The sequence below is a fragment of the Notothenia rossii genome, assembly GCF_949606895.1.
Source record: "Notothenia rossii genome assembly, chromosome: 6".
In the NCBI taxonomy this organism is placed as follows: Eukaryota; Metazoa; Chordata; class Actinopteri; order Perciformes; family Nototheniidae; genus Notothenia; species Notothenia rossii.
The window spans coordinates 570,217-592,716 of record NC_136909.1 but is presented as its reverse complement, the minus strand read 5'-3'; the positions used below and the strand labels follow the sequence as shown (position 1 = coordinate 592,716).

General features: G+C 47.6%; 1 protein-coding gene across 2 annotated transcripts in view; it reads left to right on the top strand.

Moving 5' to 3' along the window:
* Positions 1–22,500, top strand: part of LOC307043305 (disabled homolog 2-interacting protein-like) — a 42,702-nt gene that overhangs the window by 3,499 nt on the left and 16,703 nt on the right. Inside the window, exons 2-12 of one of the 2 annotated variants that reach the window (XM_079687672.1) lie at positions 6,888–7,032; positions 7,707–7,879; positions 11,467–11,738; positions 12,104–12,342; positions 12,679–12,823; positions 13,442–13,586; positions 13,861–14,097; positions 18,135–18,324; positions 19,998–20,299; positions 20,672–20,763; positions 21,959–22,438. In XM_079687672.1, coding sequence (XP_079543798.1) covers positions 6,895–7,032; positions 7,707–7,879; positions 11,467–11,738; positions 12,104–12,342; positions 12,679–12,823; positions 13,442–13,586; positions 13,861–14,097; positions 18,135–18,324; positions 19,998–20,299; positions 20,672–20,763; positions 21,959–22,438 — 2,413 coding nt within the window. In that variant the 5' untranslated portion in view covers positions 6,888–6,894. The remainder of the gene's footprint in view (positions 1–6,887; positions 7,033–7,706; positions 7,880–11,466; positions 11,739–12,103; positions 12,343–12,678; positions 12,824–13,441; positions 13,587–13,860; positions 14,098–18,134; positions 18,325–19,997; positions 20,300–20,671; positions 20,764–21,958; positions 22,439–22,500) is intronic. The other variant, XM_079687673.1, reaches the window with a different exon arrangement.

The window sequence follows — 22,500 nt, the reverse complement described above, 5'->3', positions numbered from 1 at the left end:
ACATCAGACGGGTTGAGAGTGGGTTTCTTAAGGAGAGGGTTTACTCTTGCCTCCTTGAGACTGTTTGGAAAGTGACCAGAAGTTAGAGAAGTGTTGATGAAACAATCCACAAAGGGATTAAACTGTTTAAACGGATTCTGCCGATGTGTTTATGTGGATTCAAAAGTCGTAAATAATCTACAAAATGGAGGAGACCGATCTGATAGGAGCAACTGAGACAAATAATCCAACTGAGACCGGCATGGACGATGACTATGTTTTAAAAATGTGCTTATCCAGAAAAGCCTGGTTTAATAATAATAATAATAATAATAATAATAATAGATTTAATTTGTTAGCGCTTTTACAGGTGCTCAAAGACGCTTTACAGATAATAGAGAAGAGAAAAGAAAAGAGAAGAAAGGAAGAACAAATAAATATATAGTTAAAGTTAAAATCAGATAATACAAAAACAATCACACATGAAAAGCCAGATTGAAGAGGTGAGTTTTTGTGAGTGTTTTGAAGGTGGTGAGGTCGGGGCAGTCTCTGATGGGTTGTGGGAGTGAGTTCCAGAGGGAGGGGGCAGCAACGGAGAAGGCTCTATCCCCCCAGGTCCGGTGCTTGGTGCGGGTGGGGATGGATAGGAGGTTGGCTTCTGATGAGCGGAGGCAGCGGGAAGGGGTGTGGTGGTGCAGCAGGTCTGTGAGGCAGGGGGAAGGGGTGTGGTGGTGCAGCAGGTCTGTGAAGTAGGGGGAAGGGGTGTGGTGGTGCAGCAGGTCTGTGAGGTAGGGGGAAGGGGTGTGGTGGTGCAGCAGGTCTGTGAGGTAGGGGGAAGGGGTGTGGTGGTGCAGCAGGTCTGTGAGGTAGGGGGAAGGGGTGTGGTGGTGCAGCAGGTCTGTGAGGTGGGGGGAAGGGGTGTGGTGGTGCAGCAGGTCTGTGAGGTAGGGGGAAGGGGTGTGGTGGTGCAGCAGGTCTGTGAGGTAGGGGGAAGGGGTGTGGTGGTGCAGCAGGTCTGTGAGGTGGGGGGAAGGGGTGTGGTGGTGCAGCAGGTCTGTGAGGCAGGGGGAAGGGGTGTGGTGGTGCAGCAGGTCTGTGAGGTAGGGGGGAAGGGGTGTGGTGGTGCAGCAGGTCTGTGAGGTGGGGGGAAGGGGTGTGGTGGTGAAGCAGGTCTGTGAGGTAGGGGGGAAGGGGTGTGGTGGTGCAGCAGGTCTGTGAGGTAGGGGGGAAGGGGTGTGGTGGTGCAGCAGGTCTGTGAGGTAGGGGGAAGGGGTGTGGTGGTGCAGCAGGTCTGTGAGGTAGGGGGGAAGGGGTGTGGTGGTGCAGCAGGTCTGTGAGGTAGGGGGAAGGGGTGTGGTGGTGCAGCAGGTCTGTGAGGTAGGGGGGAAGGGGTGTGGTGGTGCAGCAGGTCTGTGAGGTAGGGGGGAAGGGGTGTGGTGGTGAAGCAGGTCTGTGAGGTGGGGGGAAGGGGTGTGGTGGTGCAGCAGGTCTGTGAGGTAGGGGGGAAGGGGTGTGGTGGTGAAGCAGGTCTGTGAGGTGGGGGGAAGGGGTGTGGTGGTGCAGCAGGTCTGTGAGGTAGGGGGAAGGGGTGTGGTGGTGCAGCAGGTCTGTGAGGTAGGGGGAAGGGGTGTGGTGGTGAAGCAGGTCTGTGAGGTGGGGGGAAGGGGTGTGGTGGTGCAGCAGGTCTGTGAGGTAGGGGGAAGGGGTGTGGTGGTGCAGCAGGTCTGTGAGGTAGGGGGGGGGGGTGTGGTGGTGAAGCAGGTCTGTGAGGTAGGGGGAAGGGGTGTGGTGGTGAAGCAGGTCTGTGAGGTGGGGGGAAGGGGTGTGGTGGTGCAGCAGGTCTGTGAGGTAGGGGGAAGGGGTGTGGTGGTGCAGCAGGTCTGTGAGGTAGGGGGGGGGGGGGTGTGGTGGTGCAGCAAGTCTGTGAGGTAGGGGGAAGGGGTGTGGTGGTGCAGCAGGTCTGTGAGGTAGGGGGAAGGGGTGTGGTGGTGCAGCAGGTGTGTGAGGTAGGGGGAAGGGGTGTGGTGGTGAAGCAGGTCTGTGAGGTAGGGGGAAGGGGTGTGGTGGTGCAGCAGGTCTGTGAGGTAGGGGGAAGGGGTGTGGTGGTGCAGCAGGTCTGTGAGGTAGGGGGAAGGGGTGTGGTGGTGCAGCAGGTCTGTGAGGTGGGGGGAAGGGGTGTGGTGGTGCAGCAGGTCTGTGAGGTAGGGGGAAGGGGTGTGGTGGTGCAGCAGGTCTGTGAGGTAGGGGGGGGGGGTGTGGTGGTGCAGCAAGTCTGTGAGGTAGGGGGGGGGGGGGGTGTAGTGGTGCAGCAGGTCTGTGAGGTGGGGGGAAGGGGTGTGGTGGTGCAGCAGGTCTGTGAGGTAGGGGGGGGGGCTGGTTGTTGAGGGCTTTGTGAGTAACGAGGAGGACTTTGAAGTGGATTCTTTGACGGACGGGGAGCCAGTGGAGGTTCTGGAGGATGGGAGTGATGTGGTCTCGGAGCGGGTGTGGGTGAGGAGGGGGGCAGCAGAGTTCTGGATATGTTGGAGTTTACTGAGGAGGTTGGATGGTATGCCGTAGAGAAGTGGTTCTCAACCTTTTTACACCAAGTACCACCATATGACCAATGTTAAAATACAGTCCATGCAGGACTCGGAGGCAAATGTACTCTCTCTCTCTCTCTCTCTCTCTCTCTCTCTCTCTCTCTCTCTCTCTCACTCACTCTCTCACTCTCTCTCACACTCACCACAAGTGAGAATATAAAGAACAAAATAATAACTTATTCTCACACAACAAATGTCAACTGTACACACATGTCATTTCCTGGACCTATACCAAAGTGTGAATGTAGGCCTCCTGCAACAGCCCACATCGTAACAGAAAATGTCCTCTTGGGAATTCAGTTCCAATAATAATGAAGCCTCCAGGAGCAGATGAGCCTAAGGGCTATAGCTCATCTTCAGTCTGCTGATGTTTGCTATTGCCATTTCTGTGGTGGCAAAGTAAAAAAGAAAAGAGATAAGAAAAAAGACAACAATTAAGGACAAGTGTGCTTGTTCAGCGTTTGACCTCGGTCACAGCCTTCTCTCCATCCTTTGAGCAAAGCCTTCTTCCTGAGTCACTTCCCTCCTCCATCACAGCGGCTGTGCATATCACTTTTGCGTTGCTTGCGGAGCCTGCGCTTGTGCTCGGTTGATGACTGTCCTCCTCTTCATTCACTTGTTCACTTTCTCTGGTGATATTCTCCTCTGTACCTCTCTTCTGAATATCTCCCGTTTTGAGCCACGTTTTTAACATCACTCAGCTTTCTTCTTTCTTTAGCTTGCTTGCAACGTTAGCGGGTAGTAAGGTCGTAATTAGCAACGCCAGAAAAAAAAAAAAAAATGTTCTCGTTTCTAAATCTAAAAACAACAATAGCCTATTAGAACTAATTTAAACCACAGTTTCAATTATCTCAAGCTTATTATCATTCGTTGTAGTATTTTGATAGTATGATTTATTTTGTAGTTAATGTTATTCAATCAAGCCTCAAACTGATGGCACTTGCCCTATAGCCTGTTTTAAATTGAAGTTGTCTGAGATCCTTACCATCAGCTGCTGTTGCAGTAATACGTAGTGTACCTTAATGTCCCAAATGTGCACAATGTAGTGACTGCTTTTCGTCTTGTTGTTTACTTAGTTGTGTGTCCTGTATTTTATATGTCTGTGTTATGTGTAAAGGTTAAAGGTGGGGTAGGTACGTTTGAGAAACCGGCTCGAGATACACTTTTTGTTATATTCCATGGAATGCTCTTAACATCCCGATAGCAATGAATATCGGAAGTGCTTTGACAACAAATCCATAAAAAAAATTCATTTGTGGAAGGCTTTGTAAGGAAGTGGCATATTTTTTGCGGTTGTGTATTTTCAAATTCTAGCTCACTCGAGCTGGTTTCTCCAAAATTACCTACAGTACCCCACCTTTGAATAAAAAAAAATATAGAATAGAATTTTTTTTTTTTTTTTATTAATCTTTAATTTTTTTAAATTTTTTGATATGTCAGATTCCTCCACGTACCACTAGTGGGAGCTGGCGTACCACCAGTGGTACGCGTACCACAGGTTGAGAACCACTGCCATAGAGGATGCTGTTGCAGTAGTCGAGTCGTGATGTGATGACTGCATGAATCAGGGTTTCAGCAGCAGAGGAGGAGAGTGATGGGCGGAGACGGGCAGTGTGTTTGAGGTGGAAAAAGGCGGTCCTGGTGATGTGATTTATGTGGTGGTTGAATTTGAGCTGACTGTCGAAAATGACTCTGAGGTTGCGGATGTGAGGGGGGGGAGATAGAGTGTGGCTGTCAATGGTGAAGTGGAAATTCTGGATGTCTTTGATCCGGGATGGGGGGCCGATGATGATGATGTCTGATTTGGCACTGTTCAGTTGGAGATAGTTTTTTTGCATCCATGCTTTTATTTCTGAGAGGCAGTTGGTGAGAGTGGAGTGTGTTGTGGGGGTGATGGTTTTTGTTGAGATATAAAGTTGGATGTCATCGGCGTAGCAGTGAAATTGAAGGATTGTTTAGACACTTTACGGGCAGAAGAAACATTTCTATTAAAGATAGAATTATACATTTCTGTCTTTTTATGCCTTTAATAGCTACTAACTTGAATCTTTATCAAAATTAATTAATCAATTATTTTTTATATTTTATTGTAATGTAGAGACAAGGCTTTTAGCGACAATCATGTATTGCGTCACAATTATATGTAAAAAATAAAAAAGTATATAAAAGTCTAAATATGATATTTGGCCTCAAATCATCTGAGGCCTGGCGCAGGGGGGCGCACCCCCCAGGTCGGGGACCAGTGGACGACACACACAGTTTAGGGTTAAAGAGGCTGCAGCTTCAATCAATCAATCAATCAACAACTTTATTAATCCCGCAAGGGGCAATTGGTTATGAGCAGCAGCTTATGTCATGTACACAGGCAGGAACATACAAGAAGAAAACACACAGATACACCCGGGAGCACAGATGTGGATAATTCCAATTTACACTATAAATAGTTCATAGCATCACAATAATAAACACCGTGTTTGTGTTCTAAAGACTGAATATAAATGTTGTAATGCTCTCCAGTACTCTGGCGTTCCTCAGGGAGGCGTCGCAGGGCCTCTCTCTCTCTGCTTGATGTCTCTGTAAGCAGTCTCTTAACCAGCGATGGTTTCAGGTTACTGTTTATCAGGTCAGGACCTAAAGGGCCAAATCCCTTTATCGTTTTATAGACTATACACAGGTATATGATCCTGAATAAGAAAATACGAGGTAACCGTGTTGGTGTCTCTGACGGTTGGTGTTGGTGTCTCTGACGGTTGCTGATGGTGTCTCTGACGGTTGGTGTTGGTGTCTCTGACGGTTGGTGTTGGTGTCTCTGACGGTTGGTGTTGGTGTCTCTGACGGTTGGTGTTGGTGTCTCTGACGGTTGGTGTCTCTGACGGTTGGTGTCTCTGACGGTTGGTGTTGTCCCTGACGGTTGGTGTTGTCTCTGACGGTTGGTGTTGTCCCTGACGGTTGGTGTTGGTGTCTCTGATGGTTGGTGTTGTCTCTGACGGTTGGTGTTGTCTCTGACGGTTGGTGTTGTCCCTGACGGTTGGTGTTGGTGTCTCTGACGGTTGGTGTTGTCTCTGACGGTTGGTGGTGGTGTCTCTGACGGTTGGTGTCTCTGACGGTTGGTGGTGTCTCTGACGGTTGGTGGTGTCTCTGACGGTTGGTGTTGTCTCTGACGGTTGGTGGTGTCTCTGACGGTTGGTGGTGTCTCTGACGGTTGGTGTTGTCTCTGACGGTTGGTGGTGTCTCTGACGGTTGGTGGTGTCTCTGACGGTTGGTGTTGTCTCTGACGGTTGGTGGTGTCTCTGACGGTTGGTGGTGTCTCTGACGGTTGGTGGTGTCTCTGACGGTTGGTGTTGTCTCTGACGGTTGGTGGTGTCTCTGACGGTTGGTGTTGTCTCTGACGGTTGGTGGTGTCTCTGACGGTTGGTGGTGTCTCTGACGGTTGGTGGTGTCTCTGACGGTTGGTGGTGTCTCTGACGGTTGGTGTTGTTGTTGTTGTCTCTGATAGTTGGTGGTGTCTCTTACGGTTGTTGTTGTTGTTGTTGTTGTTGTTGTCTCTGATGGTTGTTGTTGTCTCTGATAGTTGGTGTTGTCTCTGACGGTTGTTGTTGTTGTTGTTGTTGTTGTTGTCTCTGATGGTTGGTGTTGTCTCTTACGGTTGTTGTTGTTGTTGTTGTTGTTGTTGTTGTCTCTGATGGTTGGTGTTGTCTCTGATAGTTGTTGTTGTCTCTGATGGTTGTTGTTGTCTCTGACGGTTGGTGTTGTCCCTGACGGTTGTTGTTGTCTCTTATGGTTGTTGTTGTTGTTGTTGTTGTTGTTGTTGTCTCTGATGGTTGGTGTTGTCTCTGATAGTTGGTGTTGTCTCTTACGGTTGTTGTTGTTGTTGTTGTTGTTGTTGTCTCTGATGGTTGGTGTTGTCTCTTACGGTTGTTGTTGTTGTTGTTGTTGTTGTTGTTGTTGTCTCTGATGGTTGGTGTTGTCTCTTACGGTTGTTGTTGTTGTTGTTGTTGTCTCTGATGGTTGGTGTTGTCTCTTACGGTTGTTGTTGTTGTTGTTGTTGTTGTCTCTGATGGTTGGTGTTGTCTCTTACGGTTGTTGTTGTTGTTGTTGTTGTTGTCTCTGATGGTTGGTGTTGTCTCTTACGGTTGTTGTTGTTGTTGTTGTTGTTGTTGTTGTCTCTGATGGTTGGTGTTGTCTCTTACGGTTGTTGTTGTTGTTGTTGTTGTTGTCGTCTCTGATGGTTGGTGTTGTCTCTGATAGTTGTTGTTATCTCTGATGGTTGTTGTTGTCTCTGATAGTTGTTGTTGTCTCTGATGGTTGTTGGTGTTGTGTTTACAGGTGTGTGATGCGGCGGCAGCGTTGCGGTAGCCAGGAGTCGTTGCTAAGCGCTGGCTGTGTGTCGTCTCTGGAGCTCAGGATGGACCAATCAGTTATCATCAAACCAGTCCACTCCTCCCTGCTGGGACAGGACTACTGCTTTGAGGTAACACACACACACACACACACACACACACACACACACACACACACACACACACACACACACACACACACACACACACACACACACACACACACACACACACACACACACACACACACACACACACACACACACACACACACACACACACACACACACACACACACACACACACACACACATCCACTCAGTTAGGCACCTCCCTTTCAGAACAACACTATGAGCATGTATTACAAGAACTGGAAGCCAAAATGACCCGACGCTCTCGAGAGCAAAATGTTCCAAATTACCCATCATGCCTTGCTGTTAGAGCAGGAGTACTGTTTCATAGAGAGCAGTGTAGTTTCCCTTAAGCCCGCCTCCTCTCTGTCACTCAGATGAATGGAGAGAGGAACTAACGGTGTATTCAGCTTTAAGAACATTTAATACAGGCTATTAAAGAGTTCATACTGGGGAGTTTATTTAGTTTAAAAATGATCCGCTGATTGACAGACGTCTCTTTCCCAATGCAAGTCAATGGGAAAAAGGCTTGTTGGGCCCAGTGACGTCACAGACTGACAGGAAGTTGTAGTACCGCCGATTGGCCACAATAAATATTTGCCCTGCTTACTTCCTGGGGCTTGACTTTGACCCCTGAACCTTCCATGGTGCTGACCTCTGACCCTGTCTCCCAGGTCACGACCTCCACAGGAACAAAGTGCTTCTCCTGCCGCTCGGCTGCAGAGCGAGACAAATGGATGGAGAACCTGCGCAGAGCCGTGCACCCGAACAAGGACAACAGCAGGAGGCTCGAGAACGTGCTGACGGTGTGGGTGATCGAGGCCAAAGACCTGCCAGCCAAGAAGAGGTGCTGTACACGTCTATAACATGTGACTGTGCACGTCTATAACATGTGACTGTACACGTCTATAACATTTTACTGTAAATGTCTATAACATGTGACTGCACGTCTATAACATGTAACTATACACGTATATAACATGTGACTGTGCACGTCTATAACATTTTACTGTACACATCTATAATATGTGACTGTACACGTCTATAATATGTGACTGTACACATCTATAATATGTGACTGTACACGTCTATAACATGTGACTGTACATGTATATAACATGTGACTGTACACGTCTATAATATGTGACTGTACACGTCTATAATATGTGAATATACACATCTATAATATGTGACTGTACACGTCTATAACATGTGACTGTACATGTCTATAACATGTGACTGTACACGTCTATAACATTTTACTGTAAATGTCTATAACATGTGACTGCACGTCTATAACATGTGACTGTACACGTCTATAACATGTGACTGTACACGTCTATAACATTTTACTGTAAATGTCTATAACATGTGACTGCACGTCTATAACATGTGACTTTGCACGTCTATAACATTTTACTGTACACATCTATAACATGTGACTGTACACGTCTATAACATGTGACTATACACGTCTATAACATTTTACTGTACACATCTATAACATGTGACTGTACACGTCTATAACATGTGACTGTGCACGTCTAACATTTTACTGTACACGTCTATAACATGTGACTGCACGTCTATAACATGTGACTGTGCACGTCTATAACATTTTACTGTACACATCTATAACATGTGACTGTACACATCTATAACATGTGACTGTACATGTCTATAACATGTGACTGTACACGTCTATAACATGTGACTATACACGTCAATAACATGTGACTGTGCACGTCTATAACATTTTACTGTACACATCTATAACATGTGACTGTACACGTCTATAACATGTGACTGTACATGTCTATAACATGTGACTGTACACGTCTATAACATGTGACTGTACACGTCTATAACATGTGACTGTACACGTCTATAACATGTGACTGTACACGTCTATAACATGTGACTGTACACATCTATAACATGTGAATGTACACGTTTATAACATGTGACTATACACATCTATAATATGTGACTGTACACGTCTATAATATGTGACTGTACACATCTATAATATGTGACTGTACACATCTATAACATGTGACTGTACATGTCTATAACATGTGACTGTATACGTCTATAACATGTGACTGTACACGTCTATAACATGTGACTGTACACGTCCATAATATGTGACTATACACATCTATAATATGTGACTGTACACGTCTATAACATGTGACTGTACACGTCTATAACATGTGACTGTACACGTTTATAACATGTGACTATACACATCTATAATATGTGACTGTACACGTCCATAATATGTGACTATACACATCTATAATATGTGACTGTACACGTCTATAACATGTGACTGTACACGTCTATAACATGTGACTGTACACGTTTATAACATGTGACTATACACATCTATAATATGTGACTATACACATCTATAATATGTGACTGTACACGTCTATAACACGTGACTGTACATGTCTATAACATGTGACTGTACACATCTATAACATGTGACTGTACACGTCTATAACACGTGACTGTACATGTCTATAACATGTGACTGTACACATCTATAACATGTGACTGTACACATCTATAACATGTGACTGTACACGTTTATAACATGTGACTATACACATCTATAATATGTGACTGTACACGTCTATAACATGTGACTGTACATGTATATAACATGTGACTGTACACGTCTATAATATGTGACTGTACACGTCTATAACATGTGACTATACACATCTATAACATGTGACTGTACACATCTATAACATGTGACTGTACACGTTTATAACATGTGACTGTACACATCTATAACATGTGACTGTACACGTTTATAACATGTGACTGTACACGTCTATAACATGTGACTGCACGTCTATAACATGTGACTGTACACATCTATAACATGTGACTATACACATCTATAACATGTGACTGTACACATCTATAACATGTGACTGTACACGTTTATAACATGTGACTGTACACGTCTATAACATGTGACTGCACGTCTATAACATGTGACTGTACACATCTATAACATGTGACTATACACATCTATAACATGTGACTGTGCACGTATATAACATGTGACTGCACGTCTATAACATGTGACTGTACACATCTATAACATGTGACTTTACACGTCTATAACATGTGACTTTACACGTCTATAACATGTGACTATACACGTCTATAACATGTGACTTTGCACGTCTATAACATGTGACTGCACGTCTATAACATGTGACTGTACACATCTATAACATGTGACTTTACACGTCTATAACATGTGACTTTACACGTCTATAACATGTGACGATACACGTCTATAACATGTGACTGTACACGTATATAACATGTGACTGCACGTCTATAACATGTGACTGTACACATCTATAACATGTGACTTTACACGTCTATAACATGTGACTTTACACGTCTATAACATGTGACTATACACGTCTATAACATGTGACTTTGCACGTCTATAACATGTGACTGCACGTCTATAACATGTGAGTATACACATCTATAACATGTGACTGTACACGTCTATAACATGTGACTGCACGTCTATAACATGTGACTATACACGTCTATAACATGTGACTGTACACGTCTATAACATGTGACTGTACACGTCTATAACATGTGACTGCACGTCTATAACATGTGACTGTACACATCTATAACATGTGACTGTGCATGTCTATAACATGTGACTGCACGTCTATAACATGTGAATGTAAATGTCTATAACATGTGACTATACACGTCTATAACATGTGACTTTGCACGTCTATAACATGTGACTGTACACGTCTATAACATGTGAGTATACACATCTATAACATGTGACTATACACATCTATAACATGTGACTGTACACGTCTATAACATGTGACTATAGACGTCTATAACATGTGACTGTACACATCTATAACATGTGACTATACACGTCTATAACATGTGACTTTGCACGTCTATAACATGTGACTGTACACATCTATAACATGTGACTATACACATCTATAACATGTGACTGCACGTCTATAACATGTGACTGCACGTCTATAACATGTGACTGTACACATCTATAACATGTGACTGTACACATCTATAACATGTGACTGTACACATCTATAACATGTGACTATACACATCTATAACATGTGACTGTGCATGTCTATAACATGTGACTGTACACATCTATAACATGTGACTATACACATCTATAACATGTGACTGTGCACGTCTATAACATGTGACTGCACGTCTATAACATGTGACTGTACACATCTATAACATGTGACTCTACCCCTTAAAACATGTATGTTATATCATGTGGAGATATAACAGTATAACAAGTGTAAACAGAATAGCAATGTAATAACATATGTAATAACAACAATGTTATAACCCCCCCGCCTGCAGGTACTTCTGCGAGCTGTGTCTGGATGACAGTCTGTACGCTCGGACGTCCTGTAAGCTGAAGACGGACACCATTTTCTGGGGCGAGCGCTTCGACTTCAGCAGCCTGCCCTCCGTCAGCGCCGTCACGCTGCACCTATACAAGGACACAGACCGCAAGAGGAAGAAGGACAAGAGCAGCTACGTGGGGCTGGTGAACATCCCCGTTGCCACGGTGACCGGCCGCCAGCTGGTGGAGAAGTGGTATTCAGTGAGCACGCCCAGCACCATCCGCGGTGGGTGGAGTAACATTTAATAAAAATGTGCATTTCTTATCTACAAGGAGCCCAGAAATGATGGTCGGTCAGGCAAACAATGAAGTGTTTCATATGTTACTGCAGCGACTACAGTCACTACTTTGACTTTAATTTTACAACTGTTTACCTTGACGACTGACGTTAGCATCATTAGCAGCGAGGAAATGTTTTAACATTACAACTCATTAGCATAATTAGCATCGTTAGCATCGTTAGCATCATTAGCATCATCAGCTGTGAGGAAATGTTTCCCACAGATGTACTGACTGGGTCCCATTGACCTCCATCCTCTCTGTGGAACCTGAAATCACATCTCTGAACTCCTCACTGACTCCTGCTCCCAGGGTCTTCTCACTTCCTGTTTCCTGTTGCAGGGAAGTCCTCTGTGCCGTCTGTGCGTATCAAGGCACGGTACCAGAGCATCGTGATTCTGCCCATGGAACAGTACAAGGAGTTCGCCGAGTACATCAGCTCCAACTACCTGCTGCTCTGCTGCAGCCTGGAGGCCTCCATCAGCCTCAGGAGCAGAGAGGAGCTCTCTGCTGCTCTGGTGCACATCCTGCACAGCACAGGGAAGGCCAAGGTACACACACACACACACACACACACACACACACACACACACACACACACACACACACACACACACACACACACACACACACACACACACACACACACACACACACACACACACACACACACACACACACACACACACACACACACACACACACACCAGGAAGTGTCATCTTCCAGAGTTAATTTTGTTCTGTAAATCCTAAAGTTGTCAGATGAGGTATTTAGTGTATTATTGATACACGCACCTGGGAGGTTTCACACCTCATGACGCTGAGGCGGTTTCATAGAGACACAACATTTCAAGTGCTGCTACTAAATCAAATGAACTTTCACGCAGGACTTCCTCACCGACCTGATGATGTCAGAGGTGGACCGTTGCCGTGACAATGACCAGCTGATCTTCAGAGAGAACACTCTGGCAACAAAGAGCATCGAGGAATACCTGAAGCTGATTGGACAGAAGTACCTGCAGGACGCCCTCGGTACTGCACTCAGTACTCACTGTACTCACTGTACACACAGTACTCACTGTACACACTGTACACAGTACTCACTGTGCACTCAGTACTCACTTTACTTACTGTACACACAGTAGTCACTGTACTCACTGTACACACTGTACTTACTGTACACACAGTACTCACTGTACTCACTGTACACACTGTACACACAGTACTCACTGTACTCAGTACTCACTGTACACACAGTACTCACTGTACACACTGTACACAGTACTCACTGTACTCACTGTACACACTGTACACAGTACTCACTGTACTCACTGTACACAGTACTCACTGTACACACTGTACACACAGTACTCACTGTACTCAGTACTCACTGTACACACAGTACTCACTGTACATACTGTACTCACTGTACTCACTGTACTCACTGTACTCACTGTACTCACTGTACACACAGTACTCTGTATACTCATGTTAGCGAAGAGTCCAGGTTGAATATATCATCAAACCTTAAGTTATTAATGAATATGATTAACTCTAACTGTATGTGTGTGTGTGTGTGTGTGTGTGTGTGTGTGTGTGTGTGTGTGTGTGTGTGTGTGTGTGTGTGTGTGTGTGTGTGTGTGTGTGTAGGGGAGTTCATTAAAGCTCTGTATGAGTCTGATGAGAACTGTGAGGTGGACCCGTCCCGCTGTGCGACCTCTGACCTCTCCGAGCACCAAGCGAACCTGAGGATGTGCTGCGAGCTGGCCTTCTGCAAGATCCTGGACTCCTACAGGTAACACACACACTCACGCACACACACACACACACACACACACACACACACACACACACACACACACACACACACACACACACACACACACACACACACACACACACACACACACACACACACACACATACACACACACACACACACACACACACACACACACACACTCACACACACACACAGACACACACACACACACACACACACACACACACACACGATAAGATGTACTTAATGTATATAACACATACATTAAATATACCCCGCCCCACAGGGTGTTCCCTCGAGAGCTGAAGGAGGTGTTTGCGTCATGGCGACAGGAGTGCAGTAACCGGGGGCGACCAGATATCAGTGAGCGCCTGATCAGCGCCTCGCTCTTCCTGCGCTTCCTGTGTCCCGCTGTAATGTCTCCCTCCATGTTCGACCTGATGCAGGAGTTCCCCGACGAGCGCTCCGCACGGACCCTCACCCTCATCGCCAAGGTCATCCAGACCCTCGCCAACTTCAGCAAGTGAGCAGGGCTTTTATTCTGAAGGAGCTGGAGGGCTTTTATTCTGAAGGGCTGGGCGGGTTTTATTCCGAAGGAGCTGGAGGGCTTTTATTCTGAAGGGCTGGGGGGGTTTTATTCCGAAGGGCTGGGGGGGTTTTATTCTGAAGGAGCTGGAGGGCTTTTATTCTGAAGGGCTGGGGGGGTTTTATTCTGAAGGAGCTGGAGGGCTTTTATTCTGAAGGGCTGGGGGGGGTTTACTGTGAAGGAGCTGGAGGGCTTTTATTCCGAAGGAACTGGAGGGCTTTTATTCTGAAGGAGCTGGAGGGCTTTTATTCTGAAGGGCTGGGGGGGTTTTACTGTGAAGGAGCTGGAGGGCTTTTATTCTGAAGGAGCTGGAGGGCTTTTATTGTGAAGGAGCTGGAGGGCTTTTATTCTGAGGGAGCTGGAGGGCTTTTATTCTGAAGGAGCTGGAGGGCTTTTTATTGTGAAGGAGCTGGAGGGCTTTTATTGTGAAGGAGCTGGAGGGCTTTTATTCTGAAGGGCTGGGGGGGTTTTATTCTGAAGGAGCTGGAGGGCTTTTATTCTGAAGGGCTGGGGGGGTTTTATTCTGAAGGAGCTGGAGGGCTTTTATTCTGAAGTGCTGGGGGGGGGTTACTGTGAAGGAGCTGGAGGGCTTTTATTCTGAAGGAGCTGGAGGGCTTTTATTCTGAAGGGCTGGGGGGGTTTTACTGTGAAGGAGCTGGAGGGCTTTTATTCTGAAGGAGCTGGAGGGCTTTTATTGTGAAGGGCTGGGGGGGTTTTACTGTGAAGGAGCTGGAGGGCTTTTATTCTGAAGGAGCTGGAGGGCTTTTATTGTGAAGGAGCTGGAGGGCTTTTATTCTGAAGGAGCTGGAGGGCTTTTATTCTGAAGGGCTTGGGGGGTTTTATTCTGAGGGAGCTGGAGGGCTTTTATTCTGAAGGGCTTGGGGGGTTTTATTCTGAGGGAGCTGGAGGGCTTTTATTCTGAAGGGCTTGGGGGGTTTTATTCTGAAGGAGCTCGAGGGCTTTTTATTGTGAAGGAGCTGGAGGGCTTTTATTCTGAAGGGCTTGGGGGGTTTTATTCTGAGGGAGCTGGAGGGCTTTTATTCTGAAGGAGCTGGAGGGCTTTTTATTGTGAAGGAGCTGGAGGGCTTTTATTGTGAAGGAGCTGGAGGGCTTTTTATTGTGAAGGAGCTGGAGGGCTTTTATTGTGAAGGAGCTGGAGGTCTTTTATTCTGAAGGAGCTGGAGGGCTTTTATTCTGAAGGAGCTGGAGGGCTTTTATTCTAAAGGAGCTGGAGGGCTTTTATTCCGAAGGAGCTGGAGGGCTTTTATTGTGAAGGAGCTGGAGGGCTTTTATTCTGAAGGAGCTGGAGGGCTTTTATTCTGAAGGAGCTGGAGGGCTTTTATTCTGAAGGAGCTGGAGGGCTTTTTATTGTGAAGGAGCTAGAGGGCTTTTATTCTGAAGGAGCTGGAGGGCTTTTATTCTGAAGGAGCTGGAGGGCTTTTATTGTGAAGGAGCTGGAGGGCTTTTTATTGTGAAGGAGCTGGAGGGCTTTTATTCTGAAGGAGCTGGAGGGCTTTTATTCTGAAGGAGCTGGAGGGCTTTTTATTGTGAAGGAGCTGGAGGGCTTTTATTCTGAAGGAGCTGGAGGGCTTTTTATTGTGAAGGAGCTGGAGGGCTTTTATTCTGAAGGAGCTGGAGGGCTTTTATTGTGAAGGAGCTGGAGGGCTTTTATTGTGAAGGAGCTGGAGGGCTTTTTATTGTGAAGGAGCTGGAGGGCTTTTATTGTGAAGGAGCTGGAGGGCTTTTTATTGTGAAGGAGCTGGAGGGCTTTTATTCTGAAGGAGCTGGAGGGCTTTTTATTGTGAAGGAGCTGGAGGGCTTTCATTCTGAAGGAGCTGGAGGGCTTTTATTCTGAAGGAGCTGGAGGGCTTTTTATTGTGAAGGAGCTGGAGGGCTTTTATTCTGAAGGAGCTGGAGGGCTTTTATTCTGAAGGAGCTGGAGGGCTTTTTATTGTGAAGGAGCTGGAGGGCTTTTATTTTTGAAGGGCTGGGGGGGGTTTACTGTGAAGGAGCTGGAGGGCTTTTATTCTGAAGGGCTGGGGGGGTTTTATTCTGAAGGAGCTGGAGGGCTTTTATTCTGAAGGGCTGGGGGGGTTTTATTCTGAAGGAGCTGGAGGGCTTTTATTCTGAAGGGCTGGGGGGGGTTTACTGTGAAGGAGCTGGAGGGCTTTTATTCTGAAGGGCTGGGGGGGTTTACTGTGAAGGAGCTGGAGGGCTTTTTATTCTGAAGGAGCTGGAGGGCTTTTATTCTGAAGGGCTGGGGGGGGGTTTACTGTGAAGGAGCTGGAGGGCTTTTATTCTGAAGGAGCTGGAGGGCTTTTATTCTGAAGGGCTGTGGGGGTTTTATTCTGAAGGAGCTGGAGGGCTTTTATTCTGAAGGGCTGGGGGGGTTTTACTGTGAAGGAGCTGGAGGGCTTTTATTCTGAAGGAGCTGGAGGGCTTTTATTGTGAAGGAGCTGGAGGGCTTTTATTCTGAGGGAGCTGGAGGGCTTTTATTCTGAAGGAGCTGGAGGGCTTTTATTCTGAGGGAGCTGGAGGGCTTTTATTCTGAAGGAGCTGGAGGGCTTTTATTCTGAAGGAGCTGGAGGGCTTTTATTCTGAGGGAGCTGGAGGGCTTTTATTCTGAAGGAGCTGGAGAGCTTTTTATTGTGAAGGAGCTGGAGAGCTTTTTATTCCGAAGGAGCTGGAGGGCTTTTTTTGTGAAGGAGCTGGAGGGCTTTTATTCTGAAGGAGCTGGAGGTCTTTTATTCTGAAGGAGCTGGAGGGCTTTTTATTCTGAAGGGCTGGGGGGGTTTTACTGTGAAGGAGCTGGAGGGCTTTTATTCTGAAGGGCTGGGGGGGTTTTATTCCGAAGGAGCTGGAGGGCTTTTATTCTGAAGGGCTGGGGGGGGTTTATTCTGAAGGAGCTGGAGGGCTTTTATTCTGAAGGGCTGGGGGGGGTTTACTGTGAAGGAGCTGGAGGGCTTTTATTCTGAGGGAGCTGGAGGGCTTTTATTGTGAAGGAGCTGGAGGGCTTTTATTGTGAAGGAGCTGGAGGGCTTTTATTCCGAAGGAGCTGGAGGGCTTTTATTCTGAAGGAGCTGGAGGGCTTTTATTGTGAAGGAGCTGGAGGGCTTTTATTCCGAAGGAGCTGGAGGGCTTTTATTGCGAAGGAGCTGGAGGGCTTTTATTGTGAAGGAGCTGGAGAAGGAGTTTTACCTGTGTCTCACCTGTGTCTCAACTGTGTCTCAACTGTGTCTCAACTGTGTCTCACCTGTGTCTCAACTGTGTCTCAACTGTGTCTCACTTGTGTCTCACCTGTATCTCACCTGTGTCTCACCTGTGTCTCACTTTTGTCTCAACTGTATCTCACCTGTGTCTCACTTGTGTCTCACCTGTGTCTCACCTGTGTCTCACTTGTGTCTCACCTGTGTCTCACCTGTGTCTCACCTGTGTCTCACCTGTGTCTCACTTGTGTCTCAACTGTGTCTCACCTGTGTCTCAACTGTGTCTCAACTGTATCTCACCTGTGTCTCACCTGTGTCTCACCTGTGTCTCATTTGTCTCTCACCTGTGTCTCAACTGTATCTCACCTGGGTCTCACTTGTGTCTCACCTGTGTCTCACATGTGTCTCACCTGTGTCTCAACTGTATCTCAACTGTATCTCCCCTGTGTCTCACTTGTGTCTCACCTGTATCTCACCTGTGTCTCACCTGTGTCTCACCTGTGTCTCAACTGTATCTCAACTGTATCTCCCCTGTGTCTCACTTGTGTCTCACCTGTATCTCACCTGTGTCTCACCTGTGTCTCACCTGTGTCTCAACTGTGTCTCAACTGTGTCTCACCTGTGTCTCACCTGTGTCTCACCTGTGTCTCAACTGTGTCTCACCTGTGTCTCACCTTTGTCTCATTTGTGTCTCACCTGTGTCTCAACTGTGTCTCAACTGTATCTCACCTGTGTCTCACTTGTGTCTCACCTGTGTATCACCTGTAGGTTCGGCACAAAAGAGGAATACATGCTGTTCATGAACGACTTCGTGGAGCGGCAGTGGAGCAGCATGCAGCGTTTCCTGCAGGAAATATCAAACCCCGACGGGCTGAACCACACGGCCGGGTTCGACGGATATATTGACCTCGGGAGGGAACTGTCCTCCCTGCACACCTTGCTGAGTGAACTCGACCAGGTAACTCACCTGTAGACCAGGTAACACAAATGTAGAGAGACCAGGTAACTCACCTGTAGAGAGACCAGGTAACTCACCTGTAGAGAGACCAGGTAACACACCTGTAGAGCAGGTAACACACCTGTAGAGAGACCAGGTAACTCACCTGTAGAGAGACCAGGTAACACACCTGTAGAGAGACCAGGTAACTCACCTGTAGAGAGACCAGGTAACTCACCTGTAGAGAGACCAGGTAACACACCTGTAGAGAGACCAGGTAACTCACCTGTAGAGAGACCAGGTAACACACCTGTAGAGCAGGTAACACACCTGTAGAGAGACCAGGTAACTCACCTGTAGAGAGACCAGGTAACACACCTGTAGAGAGACCAGGTAACACACCTGTAGAGAGACCAGGTAACTCACCTGTAGAGAGACCAGGTAATTAACCTGTAGAGAGACCAGGTAACACACCTGTAGAGCAGGTAACACACCTGTAGAGAGACCAGGTAACTCACATGTAGAGAGACCAGGTAACACACCTGTAGAGAGACCAGGTAACACACCTGTAGAGAGACCAGGTAACTCACCTGTAGAGAGACCAGGTAACACACCTGTAGAGAGACCAGGTAACTTACCTGTAGAGAGACCAGGTAACACACCTGTAGAGAGACCAGGTAACACACCTGTAGAGAGACCAGGTAACTCACCTGTAGAGAGACCAGGTAACACACCTGTAGAGAGACCAGGTAACTTACCTGTAGAGAGACCAGGTAACACACCTGTAGAGAGACCAGGTAACACACCTGTAGAGAGACCAGGTAACTTACCTGTAGAGAGACCAGGTAACACACCTGTAGAGAGACCAGGTAACTCACCTGTAGAGAGACCAGGTAACACACCTGTAGAGAGACCAGGTAACACACCTGTAGAGAGACCAGGTAACTCACCGGTAGAGAGACCAGGTAACACACCTGTAGAGAGACCAGGTAACTCACCTGTAGAGAGACCAGGTAACTCACCTGTAGAGAGACCAGGTAACACACCTGTAGAGAGACCAGGTAACTCACCTGTAGAGAAACCAGGTAACACACCTGTAGAGAGACCAGGTAACTCACCTGTAGAGAGACCAGGTAACTCACCTGTAGAGAGACCAGGTAACTCACCTGTAGAGAGACCAGTTAACTCACCTGTAGAGAGACCAGGTAACACACCTGTAGAGAGACCAGTTAACTCACCTGTAGAGAGACCAGATAACACACCTGTAGAGAGACCAGATAACTCACCTGTAGAGAGACCAGGTAACTTACCTACCTGTAGAACAGATAACTCACCTGTAGAAAGACCAGATTATATCTTTCTATCGCTAACTGCCTGTCTGTCTCTACCTGTATGTCTCCCTACCTGTCTCTCTACCTGTCTGTGTCTCTCTCTCTCTCTACCTGTCTGTCTCTCTACCTGTCTCTCTACCTATCTGTCTCTACCTGTTTCTCTACCTATCTTTCTCTACCTGTCTCTCTGTCTCTCTACATGTCTGTCTCTCTACCTGTTTCTCTACCTATCTCTCTGTCTCTCTACCTGTCTGTCTCTCTACCTATCTGTCTCTCTACCTGTTTCTCTACCTATCTATCTCTCTACCTGTTTCTCTACCTGTTTCTCTGCCTGTCTTTCTCTACCTGTCTCTATCTCTGCAGTCGTGCCTGGTGAAACTCGGTCCTCTCCCTCGGATCCTCAGGGAAGTGTCCGCGGCTCTGGCTAACCCTGGGGGCGGGGCTTATGTTGGGGGAGGGGCGTATGCTGGAGGCGGGGCATATGCTGGAGGTGGGGTGTATGCTGGGGGTGGGGCTTATGCTGGGGGCGTGTCCTCTCCGGAGCCTCAGCGAATGGTGTCCCCGCCCCCCATGTCCCCACCCCCCCTCTCCCCCCCCCTTTCCCCCCCTCTGGCCGCCTGTAATCCCTCCCTCGGCCTGCAGGGGGGTGTCGGATTGGACGGGGGGTGAGCAGCCTTTCCTGATAGTATTAGCATCTAGCTAAAATGACAGAAAACATGCCTGACCAATCGATTCCTTTACAAGAGATAAACAAAGTCTATACTGTCATTATTATTATTTTCAATTCGTGTGTGTGTGTGTGTGTGTGTCTGTGTGTGTGCATGTGTGTGTGTATGTGTGTATGTGTGTGTGTGTGTGTGTGTGTGTGTGTGTGTGTGTGTGTGTGTGTGTGTGTGTGTGTGTGTGTGTGTGTGTGTGTGTGTCTGTGTGTGTGTGTGTGTGTGTGTGTGTGTGTGTGTGTGTGTGTGTGTGTGTGTGTGTGTGTGTGTGTGTGTGTGTGTGTGTGTGTGTGTGTGTGTGTGTGTGTGTGTGTGTAGTTTGGTAGACTTCACCAGGCTTCCCTCTCCGACTCCAGAGAACAAAGACTTGTTTTTCGTCACGAAAGGGTCCAGCCTTCAGCCCGCATCAGGTGACCTTTGACCTCTAACTTCTGTCTGTGACCTTTGACCTCTAACCCGATTCTGTGACCGCTAACGCTGGCTAGCTAACCCTCACCTGACAGGTGTTATAAACATGAGCTTAGTGTGTTCGAACCTGAAGCAGAAAGGGGGCGGGGCTTGTGGTGGGAATGTATGGAGACACAATAACATAATAATGAAATGGAGAGGAAACCTTTCCGTCATACTGAAATGGAGATTCTGGAAATAAACAGTGTTTTAGGGACTTTATCCTTAAAGAAGGTAAACCGTCACAGAGTCCAGCAGTCTGCATCAGGGGGTCTGCAGAGGGTCTGCTGAGGGTCTGCATCAGGGGGTCTGCAGAGGGTCTGCAGAGGGTCTGCATCAGGGGGTCTGCAGAGGGTCTGCAAAGGGTCTGAGATCCACATCTAAACACCAAGAATACAAGAGGAGGGGCTGAGACAAAGATGAACATACTCTATATAGGATTCTTTTAAACACATCTGCTATATGGAGAAACATCATGTCTGCTGTCCACTAAAGATAAGACCACTGACCTTAGAACAGCTGACTTCAGAACAGCTCTCACACCATGTAAGACTCATTTAGGTTGCCGCCAGTGGCGTAACTATCGACGGTGCAGCTGGTGCAACGCACCTGGGCCCAGAGCTGGCCAGGGGCCCAGAGCCGGCCAGGGGCCCAGAGCCGGCCAGGGGCCCAGAGCTGGCCAGGGGCCCAGAGCCGGCCAGGGGCCCAGAGCCGGCCAGGGGCCCAGAGCCGGCCAGGGGCCCAGAGCCGGCCAGGGGCCCAGAGCCGGCCAGGGGCCCATCCAAAAAAAAGAAAAAAAAATGGATAATCATTTTTTTTTTAATAGAACTTAAAAAGTTTGGCAGCATTATAACAAATGTAATAGTGTTTATAATGTACAGCACACCAAAGCACAAGAGCTGCACTCAAAAGAGAAAGGACAAGAGAGAGTGTGTGTCCGTGCGTGTGTGAGCGCATCAGCGTGCACTTATGTTTGGGGCAATGGGGGGCCCAAAAACAATATGTGGCCAATCACAACCTTGTTACGCCACTGGTTGTTGCTGCCACCTGCAGTTAGTAATATGTTGTAAAAGAAGAACATGCTCTCTTATTATGATGCTCCATGACAGGCTACATCATGTGACCCTTTGACTCTCCTCATGATGTCACTTCCTGTAGGCCTGCAGGGCTCCCCGGTGCCCAGCTCCTCGTACTCAGAGCCCAATGAGAGCGAGGCGTTTGAGCTGACCAATGGGGGCCGGAGGGAGGGGCCGGAGCTGACCAATGAGAGCCGCAGCATGTCTCTGGTCGACCTTCAGGACTCCGCCCCAGGCGACGACGATAGCCAATGGCAGCGCAGGACTGGGCTCCTCCCCCTCTCCTTTCAGAACCCCGTGTATCACATGACTTCCACGTCGCCACGGCAACCGCAGCAGGTGACAGAAGCCACGCCCTCTGACGGGTCACAGGGAAACCCCGACGACAGGATCGCCATGGCAACCAAACCAGCGTTTCTCACCCAGATGTCTGTGGGGCTGGGAGGGGGCGAGAAGGGGGGGGAGAGGGTGGGCGAGCGGGTGGGGGAGAGGATGTCGGCCATGTCCAGCAGCAGCAGCGGAGAGGAATATTCCAGGAGGGGGCTGTCCGACACAATCACAGGTAAATCACCTCTCTGACACTCAAGGAAACAGGAAACAGGGAACGGGAAACAGATGGCACAA